The sequence below is a fragment of the Amia ocellicauda genome, chromosome 23 (genome assembly GCF_036373705.1).
Source record: "Amia ocellicauda isolate fAmiCal2 chromosome 23, fAmiCal2.hap1, whole genome shotgun sequence".
Lineage (NCBI taxonomy): Eukaryota > Metazoa > Chordata > Actinopteri > Amiiformes > Amiidae > Amia > Amia ocellicauda.
This window is the reverse complement of record NC_089872.1, coordinates 14,888,160-14,901,841: the sequence shown is the minus strand read 5'-3', so window position 1 is coordinate 14,901,841 and position 13,682 is coordinate 14,888,160. Positions and strand designations below refer to the sequence as shown.

The window sequence follows — 13,682 nt, the reverse complement described above, 5'->3', positions numbered from 1 at the left end:
TTTAATGGTGGAGGGGGGGAGAAAAGGCAGATAAGATTATAGATTGAGAGTCAGATAGTCTTTTTAAAATGTAAACGCCTCAATGTCGGACCACAGCAGCTTTGATTTGAGGCAGTATTGAAGTTTCTCCCCTCTGCTTTTGGGGACTTCTGTTGGGATCTAGTGCAAATACGATGGTAAAAAGGCTTAAATATAATTACTTTATGCAAAGTGACTACTGTCTTTTAATAAGAGCAAAACAAGGCTGCTTTAGCTGCCATTAGCAATGCCTTCTGAACAAATTTTGAATAACTTTGATGTGCAGATAGAAAATTAGCATGGGCAACTTAATGCAAGTAATCCTACCCCTAAGAGTGACATTTCGTCTCATTTGGAGGCAGCAGAAACCTTTTACGTATTTATTTTTAATTTCACTCAGATTGTTGCTTGAGCACTTATCTTTAGATGCACAATTCGCAGTTGGTCTTCCCATTGTTTTCCCATTTTGTGAGACTACAAAAATCCAACTGAAATTCATCAACTAGAGTTACTCGTTCTCAAGGGCTGCAATGCTTGTTTTTCTCAGCCAGGGTTCCTAACTACTTCATTTAACTAATAATTTACCTAATTTGTCACCATTACCACCATTACCAAGGCCCGCTCGAAAGTGATGGATTAAAGGGATGGATAAAAGTGTCTCCCTGGATGGCATTCTTCACCTTTGCTCTCAAGGTATTGCTAGGTGTGTTTTGTAACGTATTCCAGTGGGGGCTTTTGCAAGTCACTATTTATTAGCGATTTTTAATTTGAATATCTCTTCTCCTACCCAAGCACAATTATATTACTGAAATACATTTTACTAAGGATTTTTTTTAGAATCATCCTAATTCTTCCAAAAACAAAATGCAAACATGGACACTCATTAGTTCCTAACAAAGTCCATTCCTTTCCCGCTCTGTAATGGCATGAGAATAAGAATATCTCCTAGGTACTTAAAATGCACTGTCTCTGTCATGGCAAGTTAATTCTGGGCCCAGTTTCACAAGTACAGATGTTTATGGCAGGCAGTTGTTCTCATGAAAACCGCTGACATAATTGCCTTTGTCTGCTGCAGTTTGAACAGTTCATTTGGATTGAGTTGGCTTGCAGGGATTTCCATGGTTCTAACACAGTAATTTAACACTGCAGTTAAAGAACACCTGCTTGGATTTGTACCAAATTCACAATGCAGTAGTTATCAATAACATTCGCACTCTTGAGTCCATTACTTTACATTGCTGAGTTCCAGAGCCAACGTGCAAAAAGCTGTGCAGTGTTTTTACAAGTGACCATTGGCTGTCTCCCAGGCCAAATCTTATTTTATGGCTTATTGTATGACTTTCCACAGATTACAGTTCAATGGAAATGAACAAGTGTGTTTTTAGGCTAATATTCTTTTTTGAAAATACGTGTAGGGAGTTTTTTTTTTTTTTTTTTTTTTCATTCTCATTTTTACCCAACAATATTGCCGCAATACACACAGTACTATTCTATAAAAACAACACTTCTGTTTCTAAATCGGTGGTTGCGATAATACATCAGTGTATATTAGTTTTCCTGCACCATTTGATTGCAAATGAATAATGAAATATTGTTCTTTTTTTGGCTTAGGTCCTCTCCACAATAAATAATGCCATATTTTACCTACAAGTTGAGAAGTTTCATATAAGCGTGCTTCTGCATTCTCTCATGGGAAACTTTTATAACATCCCCTGCAATTCCACTTTATTTCCCTTCCTTAATCTGTAATGATTCCTTTACGGTTATATAAAAGCTGACCATTTAGCATGCTATCTTATATGGCTGTTGCATTATATACAGTACTGACATTTTATTATCTAGTATTTCTAGTGTAATGTAAAGAATGTAAAAAATTACGGAAATTCTAATGCACAATTTAAAACAAACTTTAAAACATGATAGAGCTTTATGTGTAGTTTCTAGGGCTGGACAGAACTGCCATAATACGTTCAGTCCAAAATGTGGTAAATTATCTTTGCACTAGGTTAAACTAGGTGAATCCTGAAAGCGAATTAAGTTTGCTACAGTGGAGTGTTTTTTTTTTTTTTTTAATAGCATTTTAAAATGGAATAGCCCATTCAGACTTGTGGTTCCTTAAAAGTCAAATGCATTTAAATTCAAGCTCTAGAAAACGAGTTGTTGCCTTTTTAGATATCGGGTTTCAACATCCTTCAACAAAAATGCTCAAAGCAACATGTCTGGAAAGCAAGGCTCCCGCAGAAGGTCATCGTGTATGGGAGCCTGTTTGTAACGCAGACAGACAAGATGCACGGCTAGAGAAATCTGATGTACTTTAATGACTTCCGACAGACAAAGGAAATTGTACCACAAAGCATTTATATTAGAATGGGGTTTGGGTTGAACAGAAACAGCTGACAGTTGGATCATGTACTTGAATTGTAGTTATCAGAAACTTGTAAATTGTGTGACTATTTTAAGGGTTTAGACAGATTTTATTTTATTCTACGCATTATACCTGAACACATGTAAGTTACCAGTATTGTAATTGTAATACAGTATGTTATTAAATCTGAAAGTAATTAGCTTCTTCTAAATTAAAAACATTGGAGTTTATTGTTGTGAAGTCCTAATACAATACAGTAATTGCTTTTTCCTTGCCAACATGCATGGTTAGTCCATTTCCAAAATATTGCTTTTAAAAAATTACAGCTGTATTTTAAAAAGTATGCAAGCGTAACAAATGTAATTGACTTTTTGTTGAGTTATGCCTACATATCATTTGAAATCAAGCCCTCGGTTGCAGTAGTATGGATAAGATGTAAGCCATGCACTGCCTTGAAGATTTTTGCCTTTGCCAAATAACAGAAAAGGGTAACAAAAAATTCAATTAAAAGAAAGCAGACATCTACACTGTGTGAAGAATCAAAAGCTTATTTTATCAGAGCAATAAGCCACGATCAAAACTATGCAATCTTGATCATATTAAAAAATGAAGCAAATCTTCCAAAATAATTGCAATTGTTAGGGCATAAATGGTTTCCGATTAAATTTATATGTTGTGTGACTGGAATTATGAATTCATAGATAAACAGATGACAATCCCATTAATACACATAACTCAAATCACATCTGCTGAACGTGAGTTGAAGAAGATTTGCTTTTAATAAACTTTTATCTCAACAGGCCTGTGTCTTTTGCATCACTGTAATATGTAGTAAATTATACACAACCTAATTTTATTCGCATAAGCTTGACTGCTTCCTTAGTTTGGGGAAATTAATTTTGTGCACAAGAATTTTATTATCCGTAGTTCTCTAAGCCAAATGACTGCCTAAAGATAGCCTGTTGCAGATTGCCTAGTGATAGTTCAAGTGATGGCTTGAAGACAAGATGATTGGACATAATGGTTACATTTAATTTAGAACAGCCGGCTTAAATAATTCTCAAGTACAAACAGCTACAGGTCAGGTTCTAATAGTCTCCTCCCCACCCCCCTCTTTTAATTTTGTTTTTTACATTATTTTAATTCCTTTTTTATTTTCATATTCACAATACAGTGCTAATTGCTTTTATTGCTTTTATTCATTTCCGTATAGAATTGAGCGGTTCTTATGTACCAAGCACAGAGCACCTGAACTCTTTATTTTGTACCTTGGCAATTAACACAATTTCCAGCAGATTTTGGGAGATATTCATCCCCACAGCTTGTATGATCTGCAGAGATGGAAGCCTGAAGCTGGTCCAAAAGCACTGAAAAGCAATCCAGATTTGGCCTACCGTATCAGCAGCCAAAATACTGTATTGCTTGCAGGAGGCCGTCTAACAAAAGTGCTGTTATTTATTTCCGAGGAACACGTTAGACATACATTCACTGTATTCACAACATATGTGCTCCAAGTGTCGTTCAAGCAATTTTTAAACTGCAGGTATGAAGTTATGTTTAAATATGGCAAGACATGTCTTTCAAAGTAATTTGTTTAGACCTACGTTCAGTCCGCAGCTGAGGAGTTCATATTTTGTATCCTCCGGTTTTAATCCGATTAATTCCTTGTTTTACAGTGTTTGTCTTGCCTCAGAGTTGTGTTTTTAGGAGATCCCTTTATCAACTATAAAACATGGCATCAGTGCAAAATGTCTGTTTTCCCGTCAGAATTTGTTGCCTTGAAATAAATGATGTGTTAATCGCTGAAACTGTCAAACAGGTGTTGAGGTTGGTTTAAAAATTGCAACCTTTTCCACTCCTCTAACCAAAACTTTTTTTTCCTTAATTAATTTGCTTATTTTTAATTCTCTGAAGTGTTAATGACACAGTATAGCACACAACTTGCTCTTGACATACTGTGAAAGCTGATCTCCTAAGCACAGTTGTCTTTAGAAAATTTGCATATCAAGCCTTCTCTCCACAGGTTTCTATAACATGACCTAAATCAAATTACCTCACCATCAAAGGGACATGTTCATGAATTAGGGATGACCTCGGCAGAGAATGCAGAGGAGACACCGGCTTGCTGTAAGAACGATTTCACAGCACATTGATTGCGAGATCAATTGCAGAGCGTGAAGACTCTGGAAGTGATCATTTGGAATAAACTAGCAGCAGCAAATAAAAGTGCAAACCTACAGCTGTGCTCCTCAGGTCCAGCGTAGTGTGAAAATGGTTCATTCTGATGTACGAAAAACAAAAAACTGTTTAGCCGTACCAGATTCTCTTCAATGTGTAAAAATCACTGTAATTATTGCGATTTGTGAAGTAAAAGCTTCGATGGAATAATGTTGCTCTGAAGGAGTAAAGGGCCATACACTAGAAAAGAAGAAAATTTTATCTATTCAGGTTTTCTATACATACTGTAAATTTGCCAGAGGCTAATAAGCCCAAATAGATGCAGGATGTTAAATAAATGAGTTGCAATACTGTCCTACGCCAATTGCAAAGATAACACTGTTTTGAATGTGCAAAATACAATAACATTGTGATCCTAATGCATATGCATGCCACTAACTTTTAAAAGTAGACTTTTAAAGATGTTTAGTACCAATACATATTGCTGCCGCAGCACAATCAATGCACAGATGCATAAAACATAAGTGTACAAGCAGCTTCAGCCACACATCAGTGTTTTTATACAATAGCACAGTCCAGAGGCCAGAGAGCACTGTGATGCCATGTTCAGAAAATAGGGCACATCCAAATTGGGGTCCAGGTATCAGGATTTGGAGTTGCAGAGTCTGCAAAAAGGTTTAATTAAGCGATTTAAGTCTTGTGAAAGTTCAGAATTCAACCTCTCTGCCAGTATTTGTGTGTGGTTTGCATATCTGTGAAAACTAAGCACTTTCCACGTTGTACTGTTTAAAAATTTCTTTCCATTTGTTATACTGCACCACCTACTTGGCACATGTAGAACAATAAAGGCCAAGATGAAAATTCCACAGTACAATATTCATAAAAGAGTGGCAGATTGAAGAACAGCTGAACAGAGCTCAGTCTCAGCCACTGACACAGCCCCTGTCAGCACCTGTTCCACGATCTATACGTTTGTGTTCACCAGTAGGAAGTATGGAATGTGAGACGTGTCTTTGTGTGCAAATCTGGAACAAAACTCCTAAAATAGGCCTGTGATGGACTGAGAATTCCCTGAATGAAACTCGGACGTCCTTATGGGTTTAAAGAAAGTACAGGGCTAGTAATTGATTTGTAAGAGCATAATAGAAAAACAACAATGTGATATGTTGGTTTGGTTTTAATGTTTGTAATGTAATACAAGTGTGCAAAATGGTACTAATACATTATTCTGTTAAAGGGGAATTGGGAAAAGGGGGGCAAACGGAGATCTCCAGCGAGTGCACGCACTGGTTCAATGTGTCCTAAACTAATTACAGGTTGTATGCTGATTGTAAACTGTATAAAGGAATATGCGATCTCTTAATTAGATTGCTATATGAGGTATCCAGATTTGTTTATTTACATTGCAATAAGTTGTATATGGGTAATTGTTGATTTTAATGTGTTCTTATCTATGAACGGGTCGATCTGTATGCAGATGGGAACCTACTGTAATATCCAAATGAGTACCCCCGCCTAGACATAATGTGTACAATGTGTATAATATGGTTGCCTGAATATGGTTGTCTATTGGATTTTAATGTTCTGTATTTAATTATAGATCTAATGGGGAAATATTATATAGCCTTCTAAGAAGGGAGGGGCCAGGTGCTGGGCTATATAAAGGTGACTGAGGGGGCACAGGGTGTGGTAAATCTTAGTCTTGGAATGATTAGGAGCTCTGCTGGAGAGGCTTAAGGTCCGAGAGTGTCCTGTATTCTATAGTTGCTTCTTGTGTGTATTTGTCATTAGTATGTTACAGTCTTAGTTTGTTTTATTTTTGTTCATCCTATGCTATCTTCTTTCTTATTGTTGCCTTGTTTTTGTGATTCACTCACCAAGACCTACCACACTTTCACGTGAATTCCAATGGGCAATAAATGAGATTTTGGACTCATTCTTTTTCTCAGATTTTTTTTTTTGCGATCCCTCGTATTACCAGCAGTGCTGCAGGGTTCTCTACTAACAAGGCCATTGATGCTTATCGCGCTGCTGGGCAATCATGAATCCATAAAACTGTTTAATGTTCTTCGTATGCATTAAAACAAAATTCATGGTCACACAGCAAAAGCAGCAGATGCAAAATGTTTTCGTTCGATATTACTTGGATCACTCCTTCTCAGTTAAATTAAAATTGAAGGTTTTAAAACCCAAGCTTTTACCAAGGTCTTTCATTGCATTGGGTGCCAAGCAATAGTGTTTGATAGAAACATCATGGGAACACTTTTTATTTTTTGTATTATTATTTTGTTTGATACATTTTATCTGTAGTTAAAAGAAAAACAAGTGTCTGTACCTTGTTATTTTTAACAATTCTATCTTTTTATTTCTGCAGGTCTAGTCCCTTTTCTTTTCCTTTTCTCGTTTTGTAAAAAAAAAAAGCTTTTCTTTGTTCTCCTTGTGATGCATAGGGAAATATCGATCTAGTAGGTCAGAATGGATTAAGAAGCTGCTTTAGCTGAAAATGTTTTTCAAAGTCTTCCCATCCAGACTGGAATCCTTGGATTTATTTTTTATACTGTGGTCCAAAGCCTGCAAGTGAATACAAAAATTTAAATCTAAAATGCATGCAGCTTTCCCTTTTGAAAGGTTATCTCATTCACTACAATAGGTGAAGGCAAATGATTCAGACAATGTAAACTTACTCAGGGGAAATGTGACCCACAGGAGTATAATCTAAGTGCATTTTCATTCCAGCATTTCATGAATAATTACTCCTGTAGAGGTGTCAGTAATAAGTGACCCCTCATATTTATCATGTGAAATAGTTTTAATCACATGGGGGCTCTTCAAATTCTGTTCTTCATAAACACTGCAGAAGAATTGGCATCTTTGAATCCAATTTGACATGTTTAAAATATTCAATTTGTTTTACTCGGTATGCTCAATGCATTGTACTTTGCTTATTTTAAAGGATTTGCATTGTTTTTGCTTGTTACTCGTGTTTTTAAGCTGTTTAAACCGTTGCATAGCAGAAATCTTTCTGTTCACAATGTTCTGATAGACGGGCACAGTACCCAGGGACTGAATAAAATATTTCAAGGAATTCTTTTCAAACGGATGAAAACATGTTGCAATGCTTCAATCCTTAGAGCTGAAAAATAATGATTACTGGCAGAGTTCTGCGTTTGACACTAGGCAATATTGCGATCATTTGCATATCGATATAAGATATAATTACTACAGTTTGAATTATCTGTTACCTTTAACGTTTGTGCTGTAATAATAATGAATCCATCCAAATGTTAAAATATCTCATGTGCAATAGTGTAGTTCCTGAAACTTTCATCAACTGGTAGAGGCAATGTTTAGTGTTTAATTGGAAATATGCACTACAGTTTTATTTGCTACATTTTAATGAGGAGTGTCTAAAGGTCATATGCAAACTGTGGAAGGAAAAACAAAACCACTTGTTGGTATTTTCATGAAAATCAATAGGTTTGAAGTGTTTAATCTATTTGGTTTACAATCCCAGATATGTAAAATCACTCATCCGTTGTACTACATGTACATTAATTTGTGGTATTTTTAAATGTTATTTTTGATTTAAACAGCTCTATAATATTGCAGCCAGTATGTTCCTAGGTTTCTGTAAGGCTGTAGACTTTGAATATGCAGAGAGAGTTCACTTCCAGACTTCCATAGTGCCATAAATAGAGAAGCATCTTACAGGAGAGAGACTAAAGACTAAACTGAATTGCCTGTGTTTAGTGTAGATCGTTTCCTGAAATGCTATTTTTCTGTACCTCTGTGCAGTTTTGTTTTATCTGGTCATTATTTACAGCAGTTTTATCTTCCATTATCCTTCAGTCTCCACCAATGGCCTTATTCAGAAATTCCCTCCGAGCGTCTGTTTCTCGAGTGTGAATTTTACCAGGATTCTGGAGCGTGCCCACACATTTTAAATAGTTTGATTTTATTTTTCGGTTCTGCTTAAAGGGGATGTCAGTACATTTAATGTTATGGAGGTATAAATGTTTAATGAATGAGGCAGCAGAGTTGATATTTGAGTGCACTTGTCTTTGAAGAGCTGAGAGCTGTTTTTGCCGCATACTCAAACCAGGTTAATTCCGCACCTTCCCACGCTCAGACGCATCCTCAGCTACAGGAGGATACTCGGAAGAAATGTCTCATAAATTCAAGTGTTCTTCTGCCACCATATCAATAAAAAGTTATTAAAGCATAAACAGTTTTATCTCTTGGCACTTGAATTAAAAAACAAAAGCCAAGACAAGCCAATTTTTTAACATGCTTTTCCCCCTCCTTTGTTTCAGCCACAGAAGAAAGATGAGCATCAGATAGAGTCTAAAGTCAGTCCCATGAAAAGTGCAGAGCCTGCTATTGATCTCTTAGGACTGGGTAAGTAATGACTCCAGACTGCATTATGGTTAAATGGGTACAGAAGGGGCTTTCTCTGAGAGTCTGGAGTTTTTATCTTCTCGGCTACAGACCCAGAGCTTTGTGGACCCAGAGTGGCTTGAGTCTGAAGGCTCCGAGACCACGAACAGTCAAATCGTGAGCCTCAAACTTGGTGCAGTTTCTTTCATTCTTATAGTAAATAAGACATAAGCTCTGCAGACTGAAGCAGCTTGACATTTGCAATACAGTGGCTAATAAAACGAAGACACTTATGCATGACTGGAGTCACAACTGAATCCTGCTTTATACACCCCCTCCCTCGATCCCCTTTTTATGAGATTGTGTGGAATATACATTGTTTTTAGATGTCTCCCCATTTGAAGGATTACGGTGTCTTTGCTGCGTGTCAGAGTCTCGTGATGACAAACCGAATGAATCTTCAGATGTAACCCGCCCAGCGCGCCGTGCCTGACAGATGACAATATGCGGTTTGACTTTTAAGAAAACATGGTTTGACTCACGGAGGGCCCTGTCCTCCTTTCATCTTCAGGTTGTCAGCTTTAGTGTCTCTCTTCCTTGGAGACTTCTGCAAGATAGGCAGCCATCTGTTTACAGTCCCCTTTGAAATGCATGGTATACATTGAAAACAAACAAAAACGGGGCAGGGAAAAAACGCCATAATTGGGAAATGTCCCAGGCTTCATTACCCGATTCTGTTAGGACTGCAGTGTATTTTTGGATTTAAAGGAACCCTCTGATCAGAAATATATTGGAAACCTTTGGTGTTCTAGAAGACTGGTTTAACTTTCATCTTATTGTGTTATTAAAATTCTAAGAATTTTAACTGATGTACCGCTCTTCTTGAAAGGGAATTTCAAATATTAAGCATCTTTAATAACTTTTGAAGTGTGGATATAGGATGTACAATACCATGTAGTAGTGCCTATCCTGTTTTAGAAATAACTCTTCTAGTACACACTGTGACCATTTAGAAGACGGAGAAATCGATAAACAGTTACAAAAATATATTTTCTTTGAGCTAGACCTAGAGAATGAGTGTTCATAAACCCTAATCTTTGCCATATAACAGTATGCCCTGGAGAGGTGATAATTGTCTGTTCATTGTGTTGAACACATAATTGACACATTTGTGGCGCGCTTGTTATGTGACCACTTTTCAGTCACTTGTTACAGTTCAGATATAGACTTTTCAGAAAATGTTTTTCTCACTAACACTGCCTGTCATTAATTTGGTTTGTGTTACACTTAAACCCTGGGAACACAAAGCCTCTTCTTAGGAGCAGTGGCTTAATAACTTTGTTTCAGAAGATTTGTAGACCTGTTTTGAAGCAGTCACCGTCTTAAAACCAGGGAGTTTCTGCATTTTGCCTAGGGCACAACCTTTCCTGAAAATCCTGAGAATGTGACTGCTTTGCAGAGACACTGGGTCATAAAAAAGTGTATCTAAAGCAAATATTATGAACGTTATTGATGAGCCAGCAAGGTAGTTTAACCGTTTTCACCTGTCCGTATAATCCCAGAACACTCAGAGACGCTCTTTGCTGCCAAATTAAACTAAATGCATGAGGCAAGCATCAAATCTACCGAGAAATCAAAATTAACATTCTTGCTTTCTGACTAGGAGACGGCATTAATTAATTTACATAATTGCGCTTGATTATCGAGAAACAAAAAAAAATGGAAGACGCAAAGTTTCTTATCTCCATAGTCCTGATAACCATTCCCTTTGATTTCATTGAGTGAATGGATTTTGAATGATTTATCACTTTAAAATGTTTTTAATGGTGTAAATTATGCATTTTATAATCCTTGCCGTTAAATTGGCCCTCTGGCACACATTTTGATCACTGTATGTATCTATTTTTTAGAATAATGCCCGTTCCTGCCTCTCACATCCACCTGAGTTAAGTTTTCTCCATCGGGCTCTGTTAGTCTAAAGATTATGATTTTCGGGGCTTTCAGCATAAGCACTCAAGCTATGTGCCTTTTACAGCATTAATTCTACACTGATTATTGACGGCACTAAATCTTCCGTGCCGTAAAGGTTTCTCTTATTGCTTCTGACAGAATGTCGTGCTTGCATGTATTTTGATGGGGTATTTGAAGTGATTTTATCCCCTTCACTCACTGTGGTTGGTGTGGGGGGGGAACTGTAGTCATGAAATGTATGGCATTCTCACAGGAAGAATTGACAAGTACTTTATAAGCTGCATATATACTGTTAAATATATAGCAAATGTTATTTATATTACTGTGCATTTTATATTATTATTAATATATTTTATATTACACCTGCTTCAGGGCCACTGACGTGTGTATGCGCATATACGTCTGTGGGATGCATGCATTCATTTGTAAGGATAGTCTTTTTATAAGTTCAGATTTTTATAGTATTTAACATGGTTTCTGTATTATATTTCATGTTTAAAAAATAAAACGTAATACTAATTAATCTAGGTAAATATACTTGCAATCAGCTTTTTTTAGTTTTTCGTATTGTGAAATCGTTTGAAAGATCAATCATTTTGAAAACCAGATTACTTTAGAGTATTTAGCACGCAAACAATCGTCGTTCTTGGAGAGACATGGTTCTGCAAGTTTTAAACGTTAAGTAGCAAAAGACCAGGACACAACTGCCTTATTACAAATACATGATTGATCCACTTGAGTAACAGATCAGTTGGAATGAGAACCAAGGCCTCTTGCGACTGCAGAGGATAGGATTTGGATAGCTGGGCTCTAGAGATTCAAGTAGCTTTCACATGTGGGGCTCAGCTGGGAACTGTGCTGGTCCCTGCTTCCCCAGCATATCGGTATGCATGCAACATTGAAAATGTACCGACACGCAGGTGTAGTTTTTACCTTGGTCCTGATGACTTTTGCTAATCTTTCCAAGCTGTGCTATGCCATAGCAGATGAACCTGTACAAAACCATGCTGAGGTCCCCAATGTGCAGAGATCACCAAATCCTCCCCATAGATTTGCTATCAGCTTTTCAGATTGTTAAAATTACATTATCGGAAAACTAGAAGTAACAGCGAAAGGAGAGAATTGGAACTTGTCCGTTTGAAATGCTGTTTTCCCTGTACCTTTTTACTCTTCAGTACGAGGGGGAACATTGCGAGACTTTTTTCAGTCAAGGTTTCAGGCTGCAGTGAAATGAATAACAAAAAAATCAAATATATAAAACTTCAAAATAAAGGGAAAAGACGGCTCTCAACCTAGTCTCTCAAAAGTGTGGGTGGTATCCTATCAACAGAGCTGTTCTTCTGGAGAATTGAAGCCATAACTGGCTCGCCGTATGATTTAATATGCTGTAGTAGAAGTGACTTGTTAAAATCTCCATTTAGGTCCATTTTTTTTCTGCCTTTTTAATGCGTCGCAAACACATAGCTTTGCCTTCACTTAGAAATGTTCTGACTGCAGATCAATAGCAGCATGGATTTCTACCATGGAGTTATTGCCTCTTATTGATTTGTTTGGTTATGTCAGGCAGTGGTTGTAGGGGTAAATAAAAAAATGAAAATTAATGAATGATCCTTTTTTTATTTTTTAATAGGAAATAAAGGGGTGAGCACTTAAGCCAATACAATGTTTGTTTAATAGTTTTATGACTTTATTTTTTCTGTTTTAAGAATACAAAAATACCTTCCAGTTCAATTAGGTGATACGTTTTTGTGGAGATAAGAGCTGATGTATTATTTAGACACAATATGGCCTGGATTCTCTCGGGAAAGAGAGCGCTGCTGCAGAAGGAGGAATTTATAGTGTATACTTCGACCAGAGGCAATCCGTGATGGAGAGGTCGAGGGATGATGAGACTCAAATTGAACAATGTGTCTTACTGATGTGTATTTCAAGTTGGAGTAGAGCAAGGTCCCACAGTGGCCATCCCATAATAAATAAAGATGAAAGAGACTGAGGAAATGGGCTTTCATTCTTTCTAGCACATCGCCATAGGAACAAGGCCCTTTGCCAACGTGTGATAAGTCACGGCTGTTACTGTGTATGGTTGTCCGTTAATGGAACTGAACTCCCGCTCACTTGAAGTCTGATCGCTTTTTGACTTACTGTAATAGCTATTAGGAAAATGTATTATTCAGAGTTATGTGAAAGTTGTGTGCAATGGACGTTTTTGGTCCCAATCAGATATTCTACAAAACTGCTTCCGATATTGGTTTAAAATTGATTCAAAACTGAATAAACATTTGCAAGTGAATAAACTTGTATTTACCCTGATATAGAGCGTGGCTTGCATTGTTTATTTTAATGCCGGAGCTCTGGGTGTTTCTGCATGCAGCTGTGCAGTGTTTGAGCTGAAATTTGCATGCTCTCTATGGTCCCCCATTGAAAATGTGACTTGTTTTATGCAGCTTGTCTTTCAATAAGAAAACAACACTTGAAGCAAACGTTATTAAAAAAGAATTTTCCTGAAGAAAACCGTCATCATCACCAGTGTGGTGTAAATGAAAAGCATAACTCACTATTGAATCTTGTTAATAGGTGCTTCTTGAACGTGGAATATTAGCCTGGGGCTATACAAATGCAGCTCTTTAAAAAAAGCAACCTGACTGGGTTTGAAGGCAGTAAAAATATGTGCTTTGAAACCATGTTTAGAATAGTTGTTTTGAGGAGGAAATGTTTCCTCCCCAGATGTATTAATTCTAATTTCACTTGAATTGTATGGCTTTGGTTTTCTGTA

General features: G+C 36.9%; 1 protein-coding gene across 3 annotated transcripts in view; it reads left to right on the top strand.

Moving 5' to 3' along the window:
• Positions 1-13,682, top strand: part of smap1 (small ArfGAP 1) — a 78,362-nt gene that overhangs the window by 51,226 nt on the left and 13,454 nt on the right. For all 3 annotated transcript variants that reach the window (XM_066697368.1, XM_066697366.1, XM_066697367.1), the window contains one exon: positions 8,875-8,959. In XM_066697368.1, the coding sequence (XP_066553465.1) occupies positions 8,875-8,959 (85 nt within the window). The remainder of the gene's footprint in view (positions 1-8,874; positions 8,960-13,682) is intronic.